The sequence below is a fragment of the Aspergillus karnatakaensis genome, assembly GCF_047715665.1.
Source record: "Aspergillus karnatakaensis strain CBS 102800 unplaced genomic scaffold BJY04scaffold_42, whole genome shotgun sequence".
Lineage (NCBI taxonomy): Eukaryota > Fungi > Ascomycota > Eurotiomycetes > Eurotiales > Aspergillaceae > Aspergillus > Aspergillus karnatakaensis.
In genome coordinates, this window is record NW_027395754.1 from 244,671 (window position 1) to 267,535 (window position 22,865).

At 50.2% G+C, this 22,865-nt stretch overlaps 10 protein-coding genes across 10 annotated transcripts; 4 read left to right on the plus strand and 6 right to left on the minus strand.

Moving 5' to 3' along the window:
* Window positions 1-5: 5 nt before the first annotated feature.
* BJY04DRAFT_106411 (putative TRAF-like signal transducer) lies at window positions 6-1,874 on the minus strand. Its single transcript, XM_073708044.1, has 2 exons — window positions 1,031-1,874; window positions 6-972 (listed from the first exon to the last, which is right to left on the minus strand). Exons 1-2 carry the CDS (start codon window positions 1,565-1,567, stop codon window positions 130-132), a joined length of 1,380 nt encoding a protein of 459 aa, XP_073568722.1. The 5' UTR covers window positions 1,568-1,874; the 3' UTR covers window positions 6-129.
* Window positions 1,836-3,272, plus strand: BJY04DRAFT_106427 (syntaxin family protein). Its single transcript, XM_073708045.1, has 2 exons — window positions 1,836-1,974; window positions 2,119-3,272. Exon 2 carries the CDS (start codon window positions 2,247-2,249, stop codon window positions 3,042-3,044), a length of 798 nt encoding a protein of 265 aa, XP_073568723.1. The 5' UTR covers window positions 1,836-1,974; window positions 2,119-2,246; the 3' UTR covers window positions 3,045-3,272.
* Window positions 3,273-3,410: 138 nt separating this feature from the next.
* On the minus strand, window positions 3,411-3,917 carry BJY04DRAFT_220741 (uncharacterized protein; the record flags this gene model as incomplete). The annotated part of the gene is made up of 3 exons (XM_073716945.1): window positions 3,411-3,497; window positions 3,587-3,699; window positions 3,794-3,917. 3 exons carry the CDS (start codon window positions 3,915-3,917, stop codon window positions 3,411-3,413), a joined length of 324 nt encoding a protein of 107 aa, XP_073568724.1.
* A 2,002-nt stretch (window positions 3,918-5,919) lies between these two features.
* BJY04DRAFT_220742 (DUF4452 domain-containing protein) lies at window positions 5,920-6,601 on the minus strand (the record flags this gene model as incomplete). Its single annotated transcript, XM_073716946.1, has 2 exons — window positions 5,920-6,234; window positions 6,320-6,601. The coding sequence occupies 2 exons, from the start codon at window positions 6,599-6,601 to the stop codon at window positions 5,920-5,922; spliced, it is 597 nt and encodes a 198-aa protein (XP_073568725.1).
* Window positions 6,602-7,502: 901 nt separating this feature from the next.
* On the minus strand, window positions 7,503-7,907 carry BJY04DRAFT_194869 (uncharacterized protein). Its single transcript, XM_073712128.1, has one exon. It carries the CDS (start codon window positions 7,711-7,713, stop codon window positions 7,543-7,545), a length of 171 nt encoding a protein of 56 aa, XP_073568726.1. The 5' UTR covers window positions 7,714-7,907; the 3' UTR covers window positions 7,503-7,542.
* A 1,703-nt stretch (window positions 7,908-9,610) lies between these two features.
* ssn8 (cyclin-dependent protein serine/threonine kinase regulator SSN8) lies at window positions 9,611-10,965 on the minus strand. The gene is made up of 3 exons (XM_073708048.1): window positions 10,561-10,965; window positions 10,301-10,510; window positions 9,611-10,250 (listed from the first exon to the last, which is right to left on the minus strand). The coding sequence occupies exons 1-3, from the start codon at window positions 10,718-10,720 to the stop codon at window positions 9,712-9,714; spliced, it is 909 nt and encodes a 302-aa protein (XP_073568727.1). The 5' UTR covers window positions 10,721-10,965; the 3' UTR covers window positions 9,611-9,711.
* A 121-nt stretch (window positions 10,966-11,086) lies between these two features.
* Window positions 11,087-13,612, plus strand: BJY04DRAFT_194873 (calcium-binding mitochondrial carrier protein). Its single transcript, XM_073712129.1, has 8 exons — window positions 11,087-11,426; window positions 11,504-11,584; window positions 11,672-11,879; window positions 11,934-12,535; window positions 12,584-12,645; window positions 12,698-12,801; window positions 12,852-12,884; window positions 12,938-13,612. Exons 1-8 carry the CDS (start codon window positions 11,297-11,299, stop codon window positions 13,455-13,457), a joined length of 1,740 nt encoding a protein of 579 aa, XP_073568728.1. The 5' UTR covers window positions 11,087-11,296; the 3' UTR covers window positions 13,458-13,612.
* Window position 13,613: 1 nt separating this feature from the next.
* BJY04DRAFT_194879 (uncharacterized protein) lies at window positions 13,614-14,164 on the plus strand. Its single transcript, XM_073712130.1, has one exon. It carries the CDS (start codon window positions 13,937-13,939, stop codon window positions 14,156-14,158), a length of 222 nt encoding a protein of 73 aa, XP_073568729.1. The 5' UTR covers window positions 13,614-13,936; the 3' UTR covers window positions 14,159-14,164.
* A 124-nt stretch (window positions 14,165-14,288) lies between these two features.
* On the minus strand, window positions 14,289-19,115 carry ubaA (E1 ubiquitin-activating protein ubaA; the record flags this gene model as incomplete). The annotated part of the gene is made up of 8 exons (XM_073714072.1): window positions 14,289-15,031; window positions 15,089-15,175; window positions 15,227-15,395; window positions 15,449-15,547; window positions 15,886-16,006; window positions 16,057-18,841; window positions 18,890-18,975; window positions 19,033-19,115. The coding sequence occupies 8 exons, from the start codon at window positions 19,113-19,115 to the stop codon at window positions 14,289-14,291; spliced, it is 4,173 nt and encodes a 1,390-aa protein (XP_073568730.1).
* A 588-nt stretch (window positions 19,116-19,703) lies between these two features.
* Window positions 19,704-22,749, plus strand: BJY04DRAFT_194883 (putative gamma-tubulin complex component GCP4). The gene is made up of 2 exons (XM_073712131.1): window positions 19,704-20,000; window positions 20,053-22,749. Exon 2 carries the CDS (start codon window positions 20,068-20,070, stop codon window positions 22,387-22,389), a length of 2,322 nt encoding a protein of 773 aa, XP_073568731.1. The 5' UTR covers window positions 19,704-20,000; window positions 20,053-20,067; the 3' UTR covers window positions 22,390-22,749.
* Window positions 22,750-22,865: the final 116 nt, after the last annotated feature.

Here is a 22,865-nt window from a genome sequence, read left to right on the forward strand (position 1 = left end):
GAAGCATAACTTATACAAACTACCTAACCGTGCCCTACCCACCCACAACGCCTCTCGAAGCCAAATTGGTATTAATTATATCCTCCATTGGTCCCCTACTCATCCATCCAAGCAGCGAGGAAAAAACGCCTATAATTTCGTCCCCTCTCTCCCCGTATCACTTAACCTTCTCGCCCTCATCAACGCCGGATGCGCAGCACTATTATACCCGCTCGGTCCTGCCGCGCCAACACCAGCCCCATTCCCAATTGTTCCTGAGCTTCCACTGTTCTGCGCTGCAGCTCGTTGGCCCTGGTGTAATCGAGGATTCATGAGCCACTGAACCTGCATGCGGACGCTGCTCACTGCGGCGTTTGTATGTGCCATGTCCTCCTTTAGCCGGAGACACTCGTTCATTATCGCCATGCTTGCGCGGGCGTCGAGGTCTGTGATTGCATGGGAGAGCTGGGCGACTTCTTCGCGGAGAGATTCGTGCAGGGAGAGGAGGTATGTTGTTGCGTTTGCGTTTGGCAGGGTGGTGCTCGACGTATCAGTGTCTGTGGCCGTGGATGTTCGAGGCTGAGGATCCGATGTAGATGTGGTGGAGGATGGAAGGTCAGAGCTGCGGTTGTTGCTGTTGTTATGGGCAGAGAATGCGCGGGAGGATTCAACGAGGGTTGACCGAATAGAAGCGAGGCCGTCTTCGAAGATCTCGTTGCGCTGTTGTAGGTGGCGAATTGAGGACTCCATCGAGTCAAGTCTGGAATTCTGGGCCTCGAAGTATGGGCATATTGTTATAAGAGGACAGCTTTGCTCGTGTGTTCCCAGCTCTGCGCGCTTCATCTTAATCGGGCAGCCGTATCTCGAGGCCGCGCAAGGGTATATGGCTTCGGGACAAGCATCGATGTGTTCTCGGAGCGCTTTGCGGAAGACGGTAACCTGACAGTCGGGACAGGTTGTTTTGAGAGAAGGACATAGCTCTTTTACGTGCTCCTATGAGAAGCAGAAGTTAGCATGCGAAGGTGCAGCGGGTGCATTATAACAGGCGTACCTCATAGTCCTGCTCCATGATGTCCTCATCACAGCGCAGGCACTTGTGCGGCTCGTGCATGCACCTATCTTCCGGACTGAGGTCTTTCTTGCGAGTCTTCATGTCGCAGGACGGGTTTGGACAGTCCATCGGCTTATACCCGCAGTACTTGTCCGCATGGGTCTGGATGTGACCCCTCGGAACAATCTCCTTGCACCCTTGTTCCGAGAACGGACAGCGCACCGGTATCTCATCGCACATATTCGTCAGTATCCGAGGAACATTGAGATAGACATCTCGTGTAGGCGTGCGACATGTCGGACAGTTGAAGCCCTCGCGGCCCACAAAGCCCGTAGCAACACATCTTATGGCAGTGTTCAAGCAAGTCTCACAGAAGACGTGATCGCATTCGAGGCGCACTGGTCGAATGAAAGGGCAGTGGCAGATCGGACACATAAGATGGTCGTCATAGTCGGCGATGTATTCGAGCGCACGCAGGTCCAGGAGTCCGTCCAAGTCGCTAGTCGCCTCCATCGCGAGAAACTGGTCGAGCTTCATCCTGACTGAGGAAGCTCGGTCCTCTACGAAACTTTATATTCTGCTGGCAATGACTCCCCTGTGAATAGGGGAGGTATGTTTCAAGGGATCGGCCGCCTTCGTATGGTGGGGAGAGTAGGATGAAACAATAGCTCCGTGTGACAGCCCATGAGGTTACACGGTGGCTGAAAGAGAAAACGAGGTCGCAACTCAACGGATCAGCGGTCACGGAGAGTTTGAGCAGGAGAAGAATGAGGGTGATGGTGAAGTGAGGGTAAAGGGCGAGCGGATGTCGGTCCGGTATGGAGGAAGGAGAAGCGGGCATGCGGGGAGTTGATCAAGAGCATCTCCATCCGCCGTCCGGTCGGCGGATGTCAGCAAATCACTACCTAATCATCGATGGCGAACCTACCATGAATCAAGACGCTGTAAGACAGACAATTTATCTCAGACTGTATACTTGAAAGGATACTGCTTAATATATCTCCTCACTCTTGACGCCATCCACAGCGCTTGATTCTCGACCCTCGGTCCATCCGTTTGCAATCTAGCGCTGATTCTCCTCTCTGCAGTTGCCCAGCGTCTGTTACCATCATCTCATCTCAACTTCATCAACCTCCAGCTCAAAACCCTTGCATTCATCCGACAAATACTTCCATACCGCCGCTACCACTAATCACATACCATCTGATCTCTCGCTATGCCGAACCCGTCGCAGCTCTTCCTCCTCGCCGATCACATCAAGCTCTCTCTCCTCGAACGGCAACGAGCCATCTCGCTCAATTTAGAACCCAACAGCCAAGATGGCGAAATCTCCCGCTCTCTAGAATCTCTACGAGAAGGCGTCGAAAGTGTCGATTCTGAAGTTACACGGTTAGAGGAGGCGAACGATGACGGAGCGTCCGATCTGAAAGACCAACTCGTTCACCTACGGTCGCAATACAGCGAACTCTCGTCACAATTCCACGGCCCATCACCAAGTTCATCCTCTAGCGATCAAACAGAGTCGGCGCAATTCACGAATGTCAAAAACTCCTCCGCAGACCTAAAACAGCCCGTTCCGCAGCATCCGCCGTCGAAGTCGGTGCGGTTTATGGATGATTCCGCCGCCGCGGAGGAGGATCTCAACCGCCGCAATCTATTCCAGCCGTACCGAGATTCACCGTCTCCCGATAGCGCAGACATGTCCGGCTTATCAAATCAGCAAGTCTACGATCACCACGAGCAAGTAATGCGAGACCAAGACGAGCAGCTAGACCGACTAGGCGAGTCAATCGGGCGGCAGCATCAGCTGAGTATCCAGATCGGGGACGAGCTCGACGGCCATGTGGCGCTGTTAGACGGCATGGACGGAGATGTCGAGCGGCACCAGAGCAGACTTGACAACGCAAGGCGGCGGATTGACAAGATCAGACGGAGTGCTGGCGACAACTGGAGTATGATGACGATCATCGGTTTAATTATCGTCCTTGTTATCCTGATCGTCCTTTTGAAATGAGTCTCATAGAGTCCTGCTCTTGAATCTGCTATTTGTCGTGCTTTATTATACCTTCAGGCGCCATGGCGTTGATCCTCAGTTTCATATCTGCTCCGGGCTAGAACCAATCTGGTAGACGCTCTTTGATACAGGCACGGTGTTTGGGAACTGCCCCGTCGATTTATTTTGAACTACACTCTATATATACTTCCGAGAGTTGTTTACCACAGTTGGACCTCTACGTCCAGCACGGTTGTGTCTATTCATGAATCAAGAGTCCATTGCCTAAAACCACAACCACTCCTATCCCAGACAAAATCTTATGCTTGAAGAAAAGGTACTAAAAGAAACAAACAAACGACCCTCATAGCCCTGCTACGGAGTCAATCATTTCTTGCCGGCCTCGTTCTTCGTCCGATCTTGCAGGTCCCTGAAGCTCTCTTTGTCGTTGATTTCCTCGCGATCAGCCTTGACCTGATGCAATTGTTAGTGTTTATTCACTTTACTGATACACCCAACCTGGTTCTCAACAATGCAAAGGGGATAATATGGAAAGAACATACCGAGGCCTCGCTATTGCTAGCCAGATTCTGGTTCCACTTGGCAGATCCCTCCTTGTGGCTCTTCACCTGGTTCTGCTTTTCCTCTTCGTACACATTGTGTAGGTCGTCACGGCCTGCTTGCAAATAGTCAGTATCGTTTGGTGACCATACCCCAGGTGGAATGGATGGGTAGGGAGAAGTCGGTTGACGAGTTCAAGGGAGACCTACTCTGATCACCCTCCTTCAATCCCGCGCGGGCAGCAGATGTGTGGAATGCAGATGTGAGGGCCGGCACGGGGGTTTGTCTGAGGGGGAGACGAGAGGAGGCGCGGAGAGTGGTTAGGAAGGACATATTGTCTAATTTTTTTTTCTCGTCGAGAAGAGTGAGTGAGTGAGTGAGTGAGTGAGTGAGTGAGGTATATGTGTGTAGAAATATCTGGCGAGATTGTCAGGGTTCAATTCCTCCGTTGATGTGTTTCTGAGATGGGTAGGTGGTAGGTCTCACCTCTTCGATGTCTGTCTGCTAGTTATATGATGAGGTGAAGTCGAGTCAGTTCCCCAGTGCACGCAAGTATTTAAAGAATCCAAGCTCCTCCTAGCTAATTGCTCGTTTCCCTGGCGTCATTCGCTCCAGTGGCCAACCAACATGGCTGGATTTGAACCGCTGTGACGTCATGAATGCTCATCTCCAGGTTACGGACTTCATTCTGCAGCTGATCTTCCGAAGAGCGGCGTTTTTGCAAGGGGACTTGAAACGTTAACCGAGGTTGATACCTCCGGGGTAAGGGATTGGTAGAAAGAGCTTAAGTTGAAGACTCGCTGAGAATGCTTCGAGGTCGGAATTTGGGGTTGCGACGGGAGGAACAAGGCATGAACTGGTGGTGACAGCAGGAAGCCTCTAGGATCTTGGTATGAACAAGCCTCTATTTATCTTAACTGCAATATAGTATATGCTTAAATGGAGTACATGATATTGATAATACGTCGTTCAAGGAAGCTATTCTTACCCGAGCTAACATTATGGTTGTGATGGAAAATTTGAAACCGCCCAGCTGTTCCTGTATAGGGAGCATTCGGCTTCCGAAGTCTGTCCACAACCCCTCCTCTTCGAGATCTTGCAGAGTCTAGACCTGGTGTTCGACATACTAGTCGGGGGTACCTGTATTCCAGCAGCCAATCTCTTTGAATCAGAGGTGGCATGTAAGGGGTTCGAGGTACAACGCATTAGCATCAGCGCTGATGCCGGAATATATATTCGGAGCATTCCTAGAACACCACATTTCAAGGTGGTCCAGTCCGTAGCATCGAATTGCTTGATTTGAGCCCATTCCGGCCTCAGATGCACCCTAAAAAGTATGTGTTGATATCGTCAAGATTGTTATTATCGTGTTGCTAACCAGAATATTTTCACGGTTTAGCTGGGAGAAATACTTTGTAGCATAGCAAGAAGCAATCGATTGGATATCCGAACAATGGTAAGAACATTTTTAACTGAAAGGTCTATACCCGTAGGAGACCATGTATTGAACGCAATCCAATCCATGGATTCACAACCAGTGGAGGAAGAACATAGGAGACGGCGTGGCACCAATCCCCAGGTCATATACACGAAACAGAGACAACAAAGTAGAGAGGTTAGACAAGAATATGCAAGAGATGAAAAAAGACGTGTCGCAATCCTGAACAAATCCCAACCAATGCAAGACGTATATCGTTCCCGCCTTTCTAGTATCCTTATAAAACAAACGCATGAAAACCCGTCCCACCCAAATTTGTAACCAAGGCCTGAAGAACCACCCCAAAAAGAAACCATGGCAAATCGCTAAGCTGATCTGGCAAAGCCGCCAAAATGTACTCCGGACAAGATAAACAACTCCGTAGGCCCTTTCCCACACACCAAGAAAGGCAAAATCGCCGCGTTCTATACATCATTGCGGCCCTGAACACCCGAGGCCGATAATCGGTATTTTGGTTTTTCCCTAACCGAGAGTAGAAAAACAAGGTATCGCTGGTGAATGCAAGAATCGAATCGCAAGGGCGCCGTCGCTCGCAGGTAGTCGAAAGAAGCATCAATCTAGGAAATCGTGATCGGAGGGTGTATGTACAAGCAAAAACAATGTATCCTTTTATGCTCCGCGGATTCGTGAATCAAGAAAAGGTCGAGTTTAGGTTGATCGTAAGAGAAGTGGAGTGTCGTGTCAAACGATTAGAGGAACAAAAGACAGTGGAAAATTATGACCCGCGGTTAGGGAGACCGAATGATGCAGAAGCTGAACGAGATTTAAGAAAAAAATGTCGTGGGCGGACGGTGATGACTCCTTGCCAGAGACCGACGGCTTGGCAGATCATCGCCTTCACCATCGGCGCTGAGCGTTCTGCATCTGACCAGGGGAGATTGAAGTAGGCGGGCTGGTCATGGTCATCCCGGTATTAGGGTTGATAATAGGAATGACTTTTCGAGTACGAGCAGCCGAAGGTTGCTGGAAAGCGACTTGATTATAATTACCCGTAGCCCCTGAGTGGAGGTACGTATTGGACGAAGCGGGAGACAAGGAAATCGACGGTGTAACCTGCTGAACGGGCTGGATTTGATGTTGGATAGGAGAGATGTCAGGCGAGCCACTGGTAAGGGATGAACGATCCGAGGAAGCCGAGTGAATCGAGTGCAGCTGGGAGAGCAGTCAATAATGGTCCAACAGCATTGCGAGAAAAAAAGCCTTGATGTTATAGCAGGCTTTCAGACTTTGGACATACATCGTCTTCGGTCAGGAGTCCCGGGCAGAACTCCAAGTCGTCGTCCAGATCAAAGGACCGCCCGGCCTCGAATCTCGCACGGAAAGCAGTGACCGAAGGGGCTTCGGCCAAGTCCCTCATGCTCTTGACACCTCGAAACTGGCGGTGGGCAGCATTTTGAGCCGGCATCTTGTGGCCTCGCTTGGTGCGGACATGGTGATTTGACGTTTGCACATGAGCGGTGGCGCCGTGGTGAGGGGCCTGGTGGTGCTGCTGGTGCTGACCGTAGAAGAAAGTCGACATCTTGGCTAAAACGTATTATAGGGTAACGAGCAAGGAATAAGCACGTTTAGGTCGTAGAAATGGTCAATGTACACAGGATAGTGGATACAAGCAAGGACCAAAGATGGTGGACGCTGAGGTGTGGTGGACTTTTTGAGAGTATTGGAAGGAAACAGAACAAGGAGATCGCTGTAATGCGAATGGGGGAATATTCAGATATAGGAGAATATAGCGACGCAGGGGGGGATGAAAGAAAGAAGAATAGTAAGAGTAAGATGAGCTGAGGAGAAGACCAAGTGAAGGATGGATTGAATTTACGCAGTGTGGGATGGAGAACGAGGAGTGCAGTCGAAGGCGGGACAAGGAGGGAGGAAAAGAGGGAGAAAAGCACAACAGTTTGAAGGCGAAACGACTGGGAGGGGCGGGACTGCACCTCGCTGGGGCTGAGTTGGAGTGACTGGTCGGGGTGGAGCCACCCTGCAGTACCGTAACTTACGGTAAATACACCACTGTCTATTCACTCTGCCACTGTAAACCCTGTACCACGCTAGTCCCACAAGCTCGGCGCTAAGCACAAGCCTGAGGTCACGCACAAGTTTTAGGGCAGGGAAAACCCAACCAGATCCTCGATAGCGGTAACTCAGTGGCAACTCTCTACAAGGAAGCCAATCATTTAGTCAGGGAATCGCTTGAGGTGGGGCATAGCTGCAATTTTTAGTGTATAGACTCCAATCAGAGTCTGATAATCAATCTTGGGCGGTTACTAAATGACGTTCATCACAGGAGCTAGCCGCATTCAGCCTAGTAGTCTGCCCTCCGCCAAAGTCGGCGGTGGCTGTTGGACTTGAAGCGATCAGATCATTCCCGGCTTAGCCGCTTAAGGCTGCCACCAGTGTGCCTATCATCGCCTTGTCCAGGGCCTGCAGGCCTGAAGGAGTGGTTCATTTCTGTCGGGCTGCGCATTAATGCAGGAGACCATGGTACTCCGTAGAGTCCGTACAGCCCTCTTCTGGCGACTGAGGGGGTAGTGGATCGTTGACTAATTGGGCGACATGCCGTGGGTGTCCGGAGGAGTACAAAGGGATATCTCTCGAGGAGCTTGCTTGGAAGGGTTGTCTCATACTGTGATACATTGATGTTTCTAAGCCAGCCTAAGTCATCCACGGAGTAACTATGGCATGACAACGCTAGACATTCGTGGAGAGTCCCTGCAAAGACCTCCAGAGTAGTACGTATGTTGGATTCCAGCGGCGGCGAGTCTGGAGGATCATGGATGAGCAGTGAAACCCGAATCATGCGGCAAGCGTTTCCGAAGACAGCATGGGCCCCCTTGGCATGCGCTGGCAAATTTTCACTATACCCAGACTGGTTAATGATTGGCAACCAAATAATCCCCCACCCACAACAAACAGATGTCATCGGTGATTTGCTCAACACTTCCCCCATAGTTACAACATTGAACAGTCAGCTTGCTAATCACCTCCAATTTCATACCGACATTCTGGAAGACTCCTAAGTTTTAGCGGCGCTAATCTTAACCCCTCAGAAGCACAATGGCACATCTACAATAGTTACAGTAGAACTACAGATACAGTGGCAATCAAATTTGTGTTTGCTGACGAAAGACGAGAGACCGAGGTTCCCCAGGCTCTCCGCTTACCTCGACCTGAGCATTCTGCGCACTGACCATAACAAGCCCAACTGCTAATAATAATGGAATAATAATCTCACTGATAGCAAGTTAGCAACGGACACGGAGCGGCGAATTAAATGACTCGGGTCGCTGCATGCCGCTGCGAGAAATAACAAGCCACAGTTGTGGCTTTGCTCCTGGCCCATGTCCATTGTCCTCCTGTCTGCGCCTCATGATCCTTTGATGGAGTCACCGAGTGATCATAGGGGCGAGTTTGGACGAGACACAACGGAGAGATTTCATCATCATTATTGTCATTATCTCTTCAGACATTCCCTATCAGGCAACGGGAGAACGAAGCTGGAGCCGATTCCTCCGCATTGCACCACACATTCCCTATTTTTTACAGCAATACGGAGTAGTTGAGTCATGATCAACAAATGGTCTCGGATGCTTTGGTGTACGCCGTACGGAGTATTATGACAGGGTGCTGCTCTTCTATTTTGTTCCTCGCTTCTGACAAGTAAACAAACTCCCCTAGCTCTTTAAAGGTCATCATTGACAATGATTTTGTCATAGACGCCCGGTCTGGAGTAGCTTAGTATGTTTGCGAAATCGAGCTCGGTCCTGTCCTGATCGAGCCTCTGGACAAACCAATAAAGTCCGCTTCAAAGACTACCCTAGTCAAGTCAATCATACAGTCTCAGATGTACTATGAAGGGGTCTCTTGGCCTACGCCGTGACGGAACCTCATCCTCATAGCTAGAAAAGACATCTGAACAGCCAAATCGATGCTATACTGCACTGTTTTGCATTGTTGCGTCTTCTACTAGAGTACAACTTTCTCAACCACGCTACGCCAGGATACAATCGCGGAACACAATTATATCGGTACATAATTAAGCGGAGCAGGCTGTAAAATCGTGATACCTCCGTAATAGCACAGCCCGGAATATTCCAAACCCCGAGTTGATTTGTGATATATCAGGTAAATTTTTGGGTGTGTCGGTATTCGTTAGAATGGGAAGGATTTACTCAGCTCAATCATTCGGGTCCGACTTCATCCCGAGTAATCCGTTAAGTAGAGAGTAAAGTCTCGTCGGGTCTAAGCTGAGCTAGGCTTCAATGGAGGCAAGGGGTAGAGGAATCTAGGTATGGGATTTGCCGAACAATAGTCCCTTGCATGACCCCATAAACGCGAGAGCTTTTGCCGGAGCCGACTACTGTAAAAGTGTATGTGATCGGAAACCATTTCCACGGTGGCGATAGGAAGGTATGTTGTAGATTGTTTACTCATTTGCTTGAGTAGGATGGTGCCTGTATGAGAGGAATGATAGACATGGTATCATATGCAGTGAACAGGCGACCGACTTAGTCTAGTTCTACCGTCTAGAGCATTATAAGAATGTAAGCATGCTAATGCCAAAAGTACCTCGAACTGCAAGCGCGAGGTCGGAGTCACATCTCTAAGTACGGAGTGGACTGACAGAGCGAAGCGTTATTTGTCTAAGCTCTTGCTCTTGATCATCCGCGTCAGCAGCTCTTTACAATGCTTTTCGCCGTACTGTTCCCAAAGTTCGTATAATGAGACCAGCTCCTGCGTGCATTCGATGACGCCTTTGATGTCGACTTCGCTTTCGGCCAGCCAATTGATGAGCTTCTGAACTCTGGGAGGAGGACCAGCACCTCCCCTGTCTCCAAAAGCTGCAAGTATATTCGCACCGCCGTCTCGCATGGCCCCAGCTATTGGGGCTGCAGAACCTTGGAAAGATGTCTGGCCGCCTGGTTTAAAGACAACGGCAACGATGATTGCCATGATTGCAATGACATGGGGCGGATATAAGAGGGGTAAGTCGGTGAGATAGTGGTCGTTAATTACTGACCACGCCAGAGCGTTTTCGTCCGATGAGAGGGCCAGCTCAGATTGGAGGTCTGATAAGGTTCGATATGGGTGATGTACAATAAGCTGTGACTGCATCTCGGAAATCAGAGAGAATTCGCACTCGCCAATTTTTGAAACATCCGGAGCGATGAACTCTGGTCGTACGTTAGTGACCATCAAGAGATATGCTGGAGTAAATCCGTACCTGGCCAGAGACCTCTAGCCTCTCCCACAACAAAGCGAATATGCTGAGGACACTCTTCCATTTTACAAGCAAGGTAGAAAGCAGTGGTCAGAAGAAGATAGGGGTTTGTATTCCTGATTTCGTTCTTCGTGTAGTATCGCTTGATATACACTTGTGCTGTAGCAAGTGCTTGTTGTCTGGCTGACATTCTCTTCCCGAGTTTCATAAGCTCTGTTCAGTACTTAGCTCTAGCTTTCACAAAGAATTGAGACCACGCTTACGCATATTGAAATAGATATTGAGCAGTCGTTGGTCTGGCAAAGGGAACTGCGAGTGGGCGACCTTGTCCTTCTCCTTGAAGCTTTCGCGTATCTCCGCAAGACGTTCCCTGGTAAACAACCAGTGCCGCCGTTGAGTCGACGCCCAGTAGTTGGCAGCCATGATGTATGTGACGTTTGAAACAGGCGCAGGTTCAAGTTGGCCTTATCCTCATCATGGAGAGGTGAGGAGTCTTGAGGAGTCGTTGAGCAAGTCCACGTGACAGCAAACAAATGGAGAGACTCAGGAAAGATACAGACTACTAATGAACAAAGGTATTTGCCATTTGACACGGTCACTCCAGCGCCCTTGCACAGCGACATATATAAGTGTACATAACAATATTGAGCTTCAACTGGTAGAGGTCAAGCAGGGGCTTCCCTTCTGGGAATAGCGAGGCTAAACCCCCTAAACTCCGGTCCCGTGAGGGCCAGCACGGAATTTTCTTTCTTCCGACCGCTTTTGTTTCCCAAAGCAAATCACCGCTGCGCGATTTCTCATGGCCATTATCGGGCTTGAAGGCCAATCTGCCATATCTGCAACTCTTGTGTTATCTTTATAACTCGCAGATTCGATGCTCACGCTATTTCTACAACTACCCACCCCTTTTGATACGGGGTTACACTCAGTTCCAGACCATTCGACCCCTCCTCGAAAATAATGACGCCTGCCCGATAGTAACATCATCTCCAACCGATCATGGCCGGCGGCGAGTCGAAGGACGAATGCGACCAAAGAGTTGCGAAGCTCTGGTCGCGCTTGGGTGCTGAGAAGCGAGAGCACCTGGATTACAATGGCCTGAAGAAGGGGTTAAGGAAGATTGATCACCGTGAGCCTCGCTATGACCTAGTCTTGTGCTCTTGATAGCACCTGACTGATCTGGTGCTAACGTTCCTTTCATGCTAGCCCTAAAAAATGCAGACTCTATGCTGCGGGACATCTTTCGCTCGGTCGATACCAATGGAGATGGCATTATTGAATACTCTGGTAAGATCACACATGGTCGCATCGTAATCACTCGATACTCCAGCAGCTGGCGCCGGCTGGTGATTTGATCAACCTAATCTTTCTTAGAGTTTCGCGCCTTCGTCCACCGTACCGAGCATGAGCTCTGGCAGCTATTCCAGAGTATTGATCACAACCGCAATGGGGAGATCGACAAGACCGAACTCAAAACAGCTTTCTCAAGATCCGGCGTGACGGTATCAAATGCTAAGCTGGATGAGTTCTTCGCGGATGTGGATACGAACAAGGATGGTGTTATCACTTACCCGGAGTGGAGGTATATAGCTGTCATATGCTTCTTTGCTAAAGCCTGCTAATGCTTCGGGCCCAGGGACTTCCTTCTCTTCCTCTCCGGCTACTCGTCCTTCGATCTGCACGCTGTACTGTCATATTATACGGCCACGGGAAATCTAAACCCGGAAGGAGATGTCCACATCAACGATCTGCAGGGTTTAGGTACAGACCACTCGTTTCTTATACGTTATATCTTGGCCATCAAAAGTTTTTTGTACACCCTCCCAGCACACATTTTGACAACCCTCATCCCGTCAGCCCATGCCGAAGCTCCCCAACCTGCGTTTGCAGAAGAGCCTTTAGTCTATGACAGTGAACCCGAATTGGAGTGGCTGCCAATACCCAGGACCGTCGCCATGTGGATGTCCTTTCGATATTATGAACAGAAGTTGACCGAGAACACTCCTCAACTAGGTTATTTTATTGCAGGTGGTATTGCAGGTGCCGTGTCCAGGACAGCCACCGCCCCGTTGGACCGTCTCAAAGTGTATCTTATTGCAAAGACCGGATCTACCCCGTCCGCCGCAAGTGCCGCGAAAGATGGAGCCCCGATCAAAGCTGCCGGGAGAGCCTCAAAAACACTGGCTGACGCGGTGAAAGAGCTGTGGAGAGCGGGGGGGATCCGGAGTTTATTTGCCGGTATGTTATCGTACCCTCGAACCCATTGAGCCAGACTAAGTGGTAAAGGCAATGGCTTGAACGTTGTCAAGGTTATGCCTGAATCAGCTATCAAATTCGGAGCGTACGAGGTTAGATGCTCCTATGTATGCGACAATATGACCACGTACTGACGGTATGCAGTCGGCTAAACGTGCCTTTGCCCGCCTTGAAGGTCATGACGATCCAAAGCGTCTTCGGCCTACCTCACAATTCCTGTCCGGCGGCTTTGGCGGGATGGTCGCTCAGTATGTAAAACGTCTGATCTTTCTAGCCGAATCGTCTAACATCGAGATAGGTGCTTCGTCTACCCTCTCGATACTCTGAAGTTGTAAGTACTTGTTTCTCGCGTCTTTCATACCACTTTGGCTGACCCAGCATTAGTCGGATGCAATGCGAAGTTGTTGAAGGTGGTCTGAAAGGCAATCAGCTCATAGCAGCAACGGCTCAGAAAGTGTGGAATAAGAGTGGTTTGTTCGGATTCTTTCGCGGCCTTCCACTCGGCCTCATCGGAATGTTTCCATACGCCGCCATTGACCTGTCCACGTTTGAATATTTGAAACGCACACTTCTTGCTCGGCAAGCTCGGCTGCACGGGTGCCACGAAGACGATATTCCTCTCTCTAACTTCACAACCGGCGCCATTGGTGCTCTTAGTGGAGGTACTAGTGCCTCGGTTGTCTACCCATTGAACGTCCTCCGAACTCGGATGCAGGCCCAAGGCACTGTGCTGCACCCAACAACATATGACAGTATCGGCGATGTTGCCCGCAAGACAATTCAAACGGAAGGATTCCGCGGGTTCTACAAAGGGCTTACCCCCAACCTTCTCAAGGTCGCACCGGCAGTATCTATCAGCTACGTTGTCTATGAAAACTCGAAGCGATTGCTCGGGTTGAGGTAGAGACGCAAAGTGCTCCGCTGAATTGAGAGCGCGGGCATATACTACACCACGCCTGCCATGTCCATGCATGGTCGAAGAGAGCGATTATGCGGAACGAGAGCACTCACTTCCGCGACGCCATCCAACCTACCATACCCCTGGAGATCCATGTCCTCCCCTGAGACTACCTACATATCTCATATCGACATTCTCAACCAACCTTTTTGCCCCCTGGCACCATGTACAACTTTCCATTTTTCGTGTTGGGCCCTCAGAAGCATTACCAAGATACCCCAGGCTAGTCGCAATCAACACGACAGCATGATTTCCTTTCGACGAAAATCCTTTTGAAGCACTATTTGTGCTTGCTCGATCATCGCGAATGCGGCTCCTTTCCCCAAACTTTCCCCAAACACCCTCAATATCCCATACCTACTTTCGGACCCCTTTGTTCGCCTTAGTTAGTTATCCGCCTCTTGTCGTCGAGATCATAACTCTTGATGATGGGTCGTTTTGGTACGGCTGTTTTCTTCAATCTACATCCGCATGGCATGGCGTCCTGCGATGAAGCATCATACGGAGTTGTTTTTTCTTCCAGCATATGTACAACGAACTTGGCATGTCGACAGGCAGTGCACGCGGCCTCTTTCTTACCTTTTTTTTATCGTCTGTATCTAGGGAACACCAGCTTGCTTCTTAGGATAGAACTATATAGTGTATAGAGCGGGGAGTATGGATCGGCATTCGTGGATCAATCCATTTTCAATCCACTAGTCAAATGACATGAACAATTTACCTAAAATTTTCGCCTTTGTCCATCATTATGGAAAGTAGATAAATACAACCTAACATCTAGTTCTTCACAGCATTAACTTCCTCCTCCTTGGGCAAAATATCCGGCACGGGCCCAACAGGCGTAATCGCAAACTGGTTAATCTGGGTGTGACTCTTCGTATAATGCTTCTTAATATGCTCAAACTGCGTCGTCTCACGGAACGCGGGGACATCCCAGTAAAGCCTCCGCAACCACTTATGGATAGCCGGGTAACCGGACCGAATGTCGCGGATGTTAGTCTTGAAGTGCTGCACATAGACCGGGTCGAACCGGACAATCGTCGTAAACAAACGAACATCTGCCTCGGTGATTGAGTCACCAAAGTAATAAGGCGTGTTGTTGGACGCAAGATGCTTCTCGATGCGATCGAGCGACGAGAAGAGTGTAGTGACAGCTTTCTCATACGCCTCCTGCGTCGTCGCGAAACCGGATTTGTAGACGCCGTTGTTGACGTCGTTGTATGTCCACTCGTTTGTGGCGTCGATTTCCTTCTGGAGGTGTTGAGGGAAGAGGTCGACTTTCTTGTATTCTTCGGGGAGGATGTCGTCGAACTCGGTGTAGAACATGCGGATGATTTCGGATGATTCGTTGCTGACGATGCGGTTTGTTTTCTTGTCGTAGAGGACGGGGACGGTGAAGCGGCCTTCGTAGTTGGGTTCGTTGTCGAAGTAGATTTCGCGGAGGTGCGTGAAGGAGTGGAGGGGGTCAGGGATGGTATTTGCGCCGGGGATGGTTTCGTCGGCGGTTGCGAAGCGCCAGCCTAGTATTTGTGTTAGTTGTGTGTCTTTGCTTCTGCTCTATTAGGTTGTCTGCTCACCCTTTGGGCCTAGGTGCCAGTGCACGGATGTGTAGGGGATGAACTCTTCGAGGCCCTTGAGTTTGCGGACGATGAGGGTCCTGTGGGCTGCACGGGTTAGTCTTCAACTGCACGGATGATATTCCAAGGAGGGCTTACCCCAGGGACAGGCGTAAGAGACATAAAGGTGATATCGGTCCTTCTCCGGGGGGAACTCTGCACCGGCCTCTCTCGAGATGAAGTTGCGGAAGACAGAGGCTTGACGCTTGAATTCTCCAGATTTGTCGGCTGGATGCACCCAGTCGGTGACTTTGCCGGAGTTTCCTGTCTGAAGCTGGAATTAGCTGCTGCCATGGCAATGCTTAGATTTGGTGGACATACAGCCATTGTTCTGATGGTAAACTGTGGTGCGGGGATGAAAAAGTTTTCGGATACGGTTGACCTCGGAAGGATGCTGGACGAGGAGAATTGCTGTGCAAGCTGTGTAACCCTGCGCAGGACTGGAAACATGAAGGATCAAGAGGGGGAATAAGGCAAAGTATATATAAGAACAAGCAGGACTATATATGCATGCGATCGAGGTGGTGCGGGGAGCTCGGAGCGGCATGACGTTGATTACGGAGGGGTCACTAAGCAGCACGCTAACCACTTTCAGCGCTGACAAAATGGTTGCTCATCATGATGATTCCCATGTCATCAAGAGTTCAGGTTGACATTCGAGTATCTTCTAACTACTGTATTGTGACCAATGTATATCCGTAGACGGAAGAGGAATGCTTTTTGAATGCATCTCCTGCTCTTTATTTGCCCAACTTGACCATCACATATGGAATCTCGACATCCTCTTCGGTCTGATCTTCCGCGGTCACCTCGAAGATAACATTCTTTTGATGCCCAGGGATCGGCTTTTTGCTGATGTGTTCGACCAACTTGCTCATCCTGTTCGATTGTTAGCAGCTAGAAGTCAAATCACGGGGTGTCCAACTTACTTCATGGGCAGGCGGTCCTTAACCTTAGAGGGACCGTAGAAGCTGGCATATAGTAGACTGACACCCGAGCTGACCATGCTGATCTCCAGACCCAGGTCTTGGAAATGCTTGAGGAAGTCTTGCAAAGGGATATCGTCCACTTCGAATCGGTCCCAAATCTGGTCAATAGCCACTTCACCCTGCTTGCCTTGGTACTTGCTCTTCGGACTTGCGATAGGTTCACTAAAGCCGAAAAACGGTAGCGCAAGGTTGACAAAGCCGTTCTTATATTGTTCAATATCGTCCTTGCCATCAATAATCTTCAGCAGCTCCAAGGCAACCAGACCTGTGACAAGTGCAGTGGTTGTCGCAATAGCGGGAATGATCTTTCCAGCGATGAATTTAGTCTTATGGTGGTCGGCTGGAGCGATTTCGTAGTTTTCTGCACGCAGGTTGCTAGCGGCCGTGATAAAATCGATGTGATGATTAGTATCATCGTCCTTCTCGAATTCGACCGGGTTCAAACGAAAGCCTGCAAGCGACTTTGGTGAAGGAAGAACCTTGACGAGATTCTGAATCTCATCACCCTCATCGAACGAAGATCCGGAGGCTTGAGCGTTGGGGTCAGGCTCATTCTCATCGGCCTGGATCTTGACACCAGACTTGGGCGTAAATTCAGGGATGATCATGTTGTCGACAACCTTTCTGTAGTAGTCCTTGTCCAGGCCGGGGTTCTTGATTCCATAGTTGAAAGCATGAAGGTTTGCTCCTGCGACGACGAAGCCGAGGTGAGTAGGGTTTGAACTGTCGAATTTCAGAGGCGTAGGAGCACGTTTAGGCCCAGACCAGAAAGGTTGGCCTGTGGATGTTGTAGAGTCTTTAGGGAAGTTGTAGAGCAATTGCTGAATGGCGTTGTTGTACTGTGTCTCGAATTGGGTACGCGCCCATACGATACAGTCGTCGAAGGTCAAGGGCTTGTCGGAGACCAAAAAGTCACGCAGGTGCTCCAAAGTCTGCTTCTCGTTGCCAGCCTGCTTGAGAGTTTGTTCGATGTAGTTTGGCTGGGACAGATACATGTTGACGGCCTCTGGTGGCCCCACAAAGTACGTTTGGAACAGATCTCTGGCCCAAGCGATGGTATGCTCAATCCGGTTGGGGAAACTCTTGAGAGTGCACATTGGGAATGATTTCTCGGGAGGATCCTGGGAGCTAGAGTATGATTCTGTGATGCGTGGAAGAATGACCTGAGTGTTGCCCTTGGTTCCAAGAGTACCGCTCTCCAACAAAGGCTTTCTGAAGAAGACACAACGACGGTCCACGTAAGTTCTAGCCTCGACATTGTCAAGAGCGTTTGTGACGCCATCAAGACCTTCCCAGAAGTCCTCGTTGAAAACGTCTTCAGTGTCTGGTCCAACACGGTCCTTCAAGGTGACGATTTTGCCCACGAGCTCGGGGTTCATTGCCTGTACAGCAGCAGAAGCGCATTCGCTCTTGAGTTTACCAACATCCTTGGTGCGGAAGAGGAATTGACGGTTCAAGTTGCTCTTTTCGATCTGGTCCATATCCGTGACATAGATTTTGCCCTTAGGACCAGTGCCAAGACCCATCATCGCCCAGTTCTTGAGAGTCTCACAACCAATGGCTCCTGCACCGACCAGGAACTGCGTGAGGTTGGCAATCTTATCCTGGAACTCCTTACCAAAAACAGCAATCTGTCCGTCATAACGGGTACCGAGAGGCTTGCAAGCCTCTTCAGATCGTGTAGTCGAAGTTGGCAGAGACTCCAATGAGTCAAAGTAAAGCCACTGCTGCACGGGACCAAACTTTCCAGAAACTGCCTTGAGAACTTCTTGCGCGACAATACCACCAAAGAAAGCAGCCAAGGGGTTCAAATCACCTTGGGCTTGGTAACTCAGCTCCTTGATGAGCTTTTCATCTAGCTCGACCTTATCCTCCTGGCTGGATGCCAGATCGCTCGCAAGCTTGAAAAGTTCCTGGGCATCGCTCTCATGGTGAGGCCGGGGGAACTGTCCGCTGTGGACCTCGGCGAATTTGTGAAGCGCTTGAACACCAATGTGGAGTTGTTGGGGACGGTCAAACTTCGCAAAGTCCGAAATCAAGAACTCTGGCTTATTGATTTGTTCGGATAGTGGCTGGAAGTCGACGAACTTGGGCATCTTGACCTGCGTAAACAAGCCACCACCCTGGTATGTACCCAGACCGGACACGTCGCCAATGGAGAAAGAATAGGGACCTTTGACGGTAATTTTCCTCGGCGCACTGTTGTTGAGGCCCTCCAAGCCCTTGATTTCCGTGAACGTCACGAAATCACCGTCCTCCAAACCATGACGAGTCTCGTCCAGTGCTGAAACCAGTCCTTCTTCGGAAATATCGGCCACAATTCCATTCACGGGGTCCTCGCCGGTGGAGTCGCCAACCGTGAAGTTCTTTCCGAAATCGTTGAAGAGATAACCGAACAGACCAAAGGTGTCGGCAATAGTAAGGTAAATGCCATTCTTATGGCAAAAGTCTGCGATCGCTAGTTGTTCTTTCAGCGGGGTGAGAGTAAGGACAACTGCCTGATAGCGTTTCAGCTGTTCCAGGTCCTCCGCTAGATTGCCGCCCTCGTGAATTGTGACCGGAACGTAAGAGTTCAGCTCAGCTACCCTGGGCGCGGTCACCTCGGCACGTGCTTTGCCAACATCTTGCGGCTGTAGGAAGAATTGGGACGAAAGATCGGAGATGACGACGGGGGCAGGATCGTAAAGGGTTAGAGATTTGACACCGGCGAGAGCAATGTTTTTCGCTAGAGCAGTCAGTTTCTATACAGAGAATATACCTCGGACAAACGAACCAATCTCAACACCTAGACCTTTCAGACCGACCACGAGAACATTCGACGAGCCCATACGCTTCATAGCTTCATGTCCAAGGACATACCTAATACCTATTAACAACCTAGTCGCGAACGGTGGCTGGAATCGGAGGTGCGCTCACAGCTGTCGGCTGTACAAGGACTCATCGATCTCACCCTGCTTGATCTTTTCGACCGTCTCCTGCGTGGGAGTATCGACCTGCATCTTGGAGTCCTAAACTTATCAGTTCGCGACGTTCTAAAGTATAATAAACAGCTCCCAAGCATACCGTCATGGCCTTCTTCTCCGGTCGAGTTTCAGATTCGGCGGACGCTCTTCGCTTTCCCGGTTTCGTAGCGTCACGGACGGGAAGATCGGAGGAGGGAATGGTGAAAGTATGAAAACGAAAGCCTTGCTCTGAGCAAGACTTTCAGGCGAGTTCGACTAGTATCTACAGCTCTCAGGCAGACCTAAGAGGAAGCAGAAGCGGTGAAGTCCGACAGGCGGGGAGCTTGGGAGCTCAGAAAGGCGGGGTCGGACTGACGGAGATGAGGAAGAGGAAAGTATTGCAGAGGGGAATGGAGAGAAAGCGGGAAAAGACAGGGAACGACAGAGATGATAGAGAGAGGATAAGAAGGCTTGGTCAGAAATTGATTAATCACTCAGCATTAGAGGTTCTGGAGGCATCGACGTAAGAGGGGAAGGTCGAGGAACAGGTGGTGCTGCTGGTTACCTAAGTGTGTGCCTTAGGCACTGAAACAAACTAGGAAGGTATTGCAGCTTAGCTGCCTGAGTCGCGACAACCAGAGGTCTTACATACTTCTGCATCTCTCCGGCACATGCAAATTCAGATACCGCTACTCCATCCGCTCTATCCTTGATCGATTGTCATGAATTGGCTGCGCTGCAGTACCACAGATCAATTGCCTTCACGCTCCTCCGACCTCCGCGCGCGTCGCGACTCTGGGTCTGCGGCCCGGAACAGCTCCTATGACAGCCACCGTTTTCCTAGCTATCTTACATGTGTCGATTCGAGATTTTAGGGAGTGGTCTTTTGTACTGGCAACGCCAAAAGTCAGCGCAAACTAAAGACCTACCTTCTCGCTTAGTGTGAGCGCTCAAAAGATTCTTTCTGCCGCTAGGACCTGACCCAGCGCGGTAGTGAAATCCAGCCAGCATGCTCCACGAGATCCTTCTCTCCCTCTCCGGCCAGAAGTCGTCTCTCTTTAACTTCCAAGCAGAGAAAGATGCCGTCTCTGAGGAATCTTTTCCGCTCCTTTCGCCTCCAGAAAAAGCCCTCCTTGCCTCCCTCGCCCGTCTAAGTCGACTTCATGCCGAGCTCCGGACTCACACAGCGCTGATATGTTCTTCACACCCTTCTGTCATATGCCGGGCTGTTTCCACATCAATCCGCAGTCAGCACCTCGGCGAGTTTCAGAAAAAGATACTGGAAGTGGAGAAGGCTATTTTGGTCGAGGATAGTGGATATGTCGGGGGCTACGGAATAGTCCCGCTCGCAACAGTCGTTGGTCAATTCACTCCCTGGACACGACGCATGGAGTGGCTTTGGGAAATTTCGCGTTATATACAACCCTCAAAGGAGGAACAAACCGAAGGCTGTACAGGCGCAGGCCTGATAGATCGCCTGCGAGAGGAGTCACAGACCGGATATGTCGATATTGAACAAATCGCATTGCACCTTATTGGTGCTGCAGAGACCGCTTGGATGAGGCAATTGTCTACTTGGCTGCTGTATGGAAATCTTCCAATTCTAGGAAAAGAAGATTTCTTCATTCAAGAAGCCGGCACAAGTGCGAATGACGGACCTGTTTCGATTACCGAATTCGCGATTCACAGCAATCTCATTCCCCAGTTTGTCTCATCACATACAGCAGCATCGATATTGTTTATAGGGAAGACCCTGAATCTCATACGGGCGAAACGAGGTCCTTCTAGCGCTCGCACCTCCGAAGGACTTTTGACCTCGCCGGTTACCCTTCACGGCGAGCATATAAAATATCTTGCGGAGCTGAGATCGCCTATACCAGCGATGAAGCTATCCAATGCAGTTGACTCGATTAGGTTGTCTCTATCACAGAGCACACTCTCGAAATTACTCCCGCTCCCGAAAATTTTGGAGATCCTCTCGCTTCTGCACGACTTTTTACTCTTGCGGCGTGGCGAATTTGCCACAGCATTAGTATCGCATGCCGACGCCCGCTTGATGGAGCGTCAGCGAAGATCGGAGACTACGAGGAGTATGATGTCGAATAGCGTCGACGGCATTGCCGTAAAAGAAGGTGATGTCGTGACTGCACTGACGAATACCTGGGTTGAGCTGTACTCGTTGCAAAACGAAGAAGATCCTGTAGACGATGAGCTCGATCTTGCAAGAGATATTGTCCGGCTATCGATCAAAACAAAAGAACATGGGCAACCTCAAGGATTGTTACCAGGCGGGCCGGGGGCCGAATTGATTGCAGAAACATCCAGTATCCCTTTCGATGACCTTCTCTTTCCTGTCCCGACATCTCTCACACTGCAGGTTCGGCCGCCGCTTGACCTGTTTCTTTCAGCATCCGACATTTCAGTATACACCAAAGTACACTCATATCTGCTCGGTTTAAGGCGCGCACAGCTTCGTCTGGGTGGCCTCTGGAAGCACACTCCATTACGCAGGAGCCACCCATCCCCATGGGGACCGCCCCGGAGCAATAGTCGGTTTGGGCGAGTGAGGTTGCAAAAGGGTAGAGAACGTGAAAATGCTAGGACTTGTCAGATGCGGGCCATCTGGGCAACGAGCAGCGCTTCTCTGTTTGTGCTCTCAGAAATAGGAGGCTATCTTCAAGGAGAAGTCGTCAACGGATCTTGGCAACACTTTCAAGACTGGGTAGAAGCAGGAGTATCTGAGACCGGCACACCATCGGGATCTCGACCAGGAACAGCGAGCTCGTCAAAAGCACGCAGTTTGGGCCTTTCATCGGGCAGGCTTGGTGAAGAGCCGGGATCGGACACGACGCAACCCAAGCGGCACGATCCAGAAACTTTGACAGCTGCCCATCACCGATACCTCTCAGTGCTAGTTCAATCCCTCTTTATTAACGAAATAACTTTTACCAAGGCACTGCGGAACCTACTTGTCAGGATTGATCACTTCATAGCTCTAGTGATCCGCCTGGAGAGCATCCAAAGGAATATGGATTTAGAGACCGACGAGGGCGTGGTTGATGCATTAGTTGACTACGCAAGCGAAGAAAACGAAGTATGGCAGGCTCTTCGAGCAGCGCGAGAGGACACAGAAAAGGGTATCAATGAGGTTGTTGCTCGATTGCGGGATATTGACGACAGCCGGGCTGGCGAGGGGCGCATGATGTTCGAGCCCACCTATGGAAGTTTCTCGGTTGCCCAGGCAAACAGCTGCTCATATGTACCACGTAAAGCAGCAGGCGTCGACCGACTGTTGATGAAGCTAGACTTTGCGACTGGCACTGGTAACTAGCGGCGAGAACTGTTCATTTTCCCGTTCTTCTCTTCTCACGGAGCAAGGAGTATGGATATCACTCAGAGCATGATTAGCGATATGCATTTTCATGGAGCTTTACGAAGATTTAATGAGAATGACTGATGACCGCAAGAACAATGCCAACTTAATGACCCCAATCTATCATCCCATAAGGGACTTGTATCGTCTACACCAGCCAGCCTAGATCGTGGTCACCTGCCACCTGTGTCCAGCCAGGGTTGACACCGGGTTTCCTAAAGTGGTAATCCGAAGACAGGGATTCTGTTCGGAATCTAATCCGACCTCAACACGAACGCAGAGCCCTCGCCTCGATGTCTGAGATGATATCATGCCGTTGAAGGCTTGACCCTCCAAGTTTAGCCTTCTTTGAATCTTCCAAGGCCATGAAGGTGAAGAATACATTAAGATATAAGATCAAGGTGATGCAATCTTTCTGGAAGCCGAGTGCCAAG

What these genes read in the sequence shown, in the direction of transcription:
- BJY04DRAFT_106411 (XM_073708044.1), bottom strand. Translation starts at nt 1,567, where the DNA reads ATGAAGCTCGACCAGTTTCTCGCGATGGAGGCGACTAGCGACTTGGAC. An exon ending in TCATGGAGCAGGACTATGAG is followed by an intron (nt 973 to 1,030) that starts GTACGCCTGTTA and finishes TGCTTCTCATAG; the next exon opens with GAGCACGTAAAAGAGCTATG.
- BJY04DRAFT_106427 (XM_073708045.1), top strand. Translation starts at nt 2,247, where the DNA reads ATGCCGAACCCGTCGCAGCTCTTCCTCCTCGCCGATCACATCAAGCTC.
- BJY04DRAFT_194869 (XM_073712128.1), bottom strand. Translation starts at nt 7,713, where the DNA reads ATGTATCACAGTATGAGACAACCCTTCCAAGCAAGCTCCTCGAGAGAT.
- ssn8 (XM_073708048.1), bottom strand. Translation starts at nt 10,720, where the DNA reads ATGGCTGCCAACTACTGGGCGTCGACTCAACGGCGGCACTGGTTGTTT. An exon ending in CAATATCTATTTCAATATGC is followed by an intron (nt 10,511 to 10,560) that starts GTAAGCGTGGTC and finishes AGTACTGAACAG; the next exon opens with AGCTTATGAAACTCGGGAAG. An exon ending in GGCTAGAGGTCTCTGGCCAG is followed by an intron (nt 10,251 to 10,300) that starts GTACGGATTTAC and finishes ACGTACGACCAG; the next exon opens with AGTTCATCGCTCCGGATGTT.
- BJY04DRAFT_194873 (XM_073712129.1), top strand. Translation starts at nt 11,297, where the DNA reads ATGGCCGGCGGCGAGTCGAAGGACGAATGCGACCAAAGAGTTGCGAAG. An exon ending in ATCACTTACCCGGAGTGGAG is followed by an intron (nt 11,880 to 11,933) that starts GTATATAGCTGT and finishes CTTCGGGCCCAG; the next exon opens with GGACTTCCTTCTCTTCCTCT. An exon ending in GATCCGGAGTTTATTTGCCG is followed by an intron (nt 12,536 to 12,583) that starts GTATGTTATCGT and finishes TAAGTGGTAAAG; the next exon opens with GCAATGGCTTGAACGTTGTC.
- BJY04DRAFT_194879 (XM_073712130.1), top strand. Translation starts at nt 13,937, where the DNA reads ATGATGGGTCGTTTTGGTACGGCTGTTTTCTTCAATCTACATCCGCAT.
- BJY04DRAFT_194883 (XM_073712131.1), top strand. Translation starts at nt 20,068, where the DNA reads ATGCTCCACGAGATCCTTCTCTCCCTCTCCGGCCAGAAGTCGTCTCTC.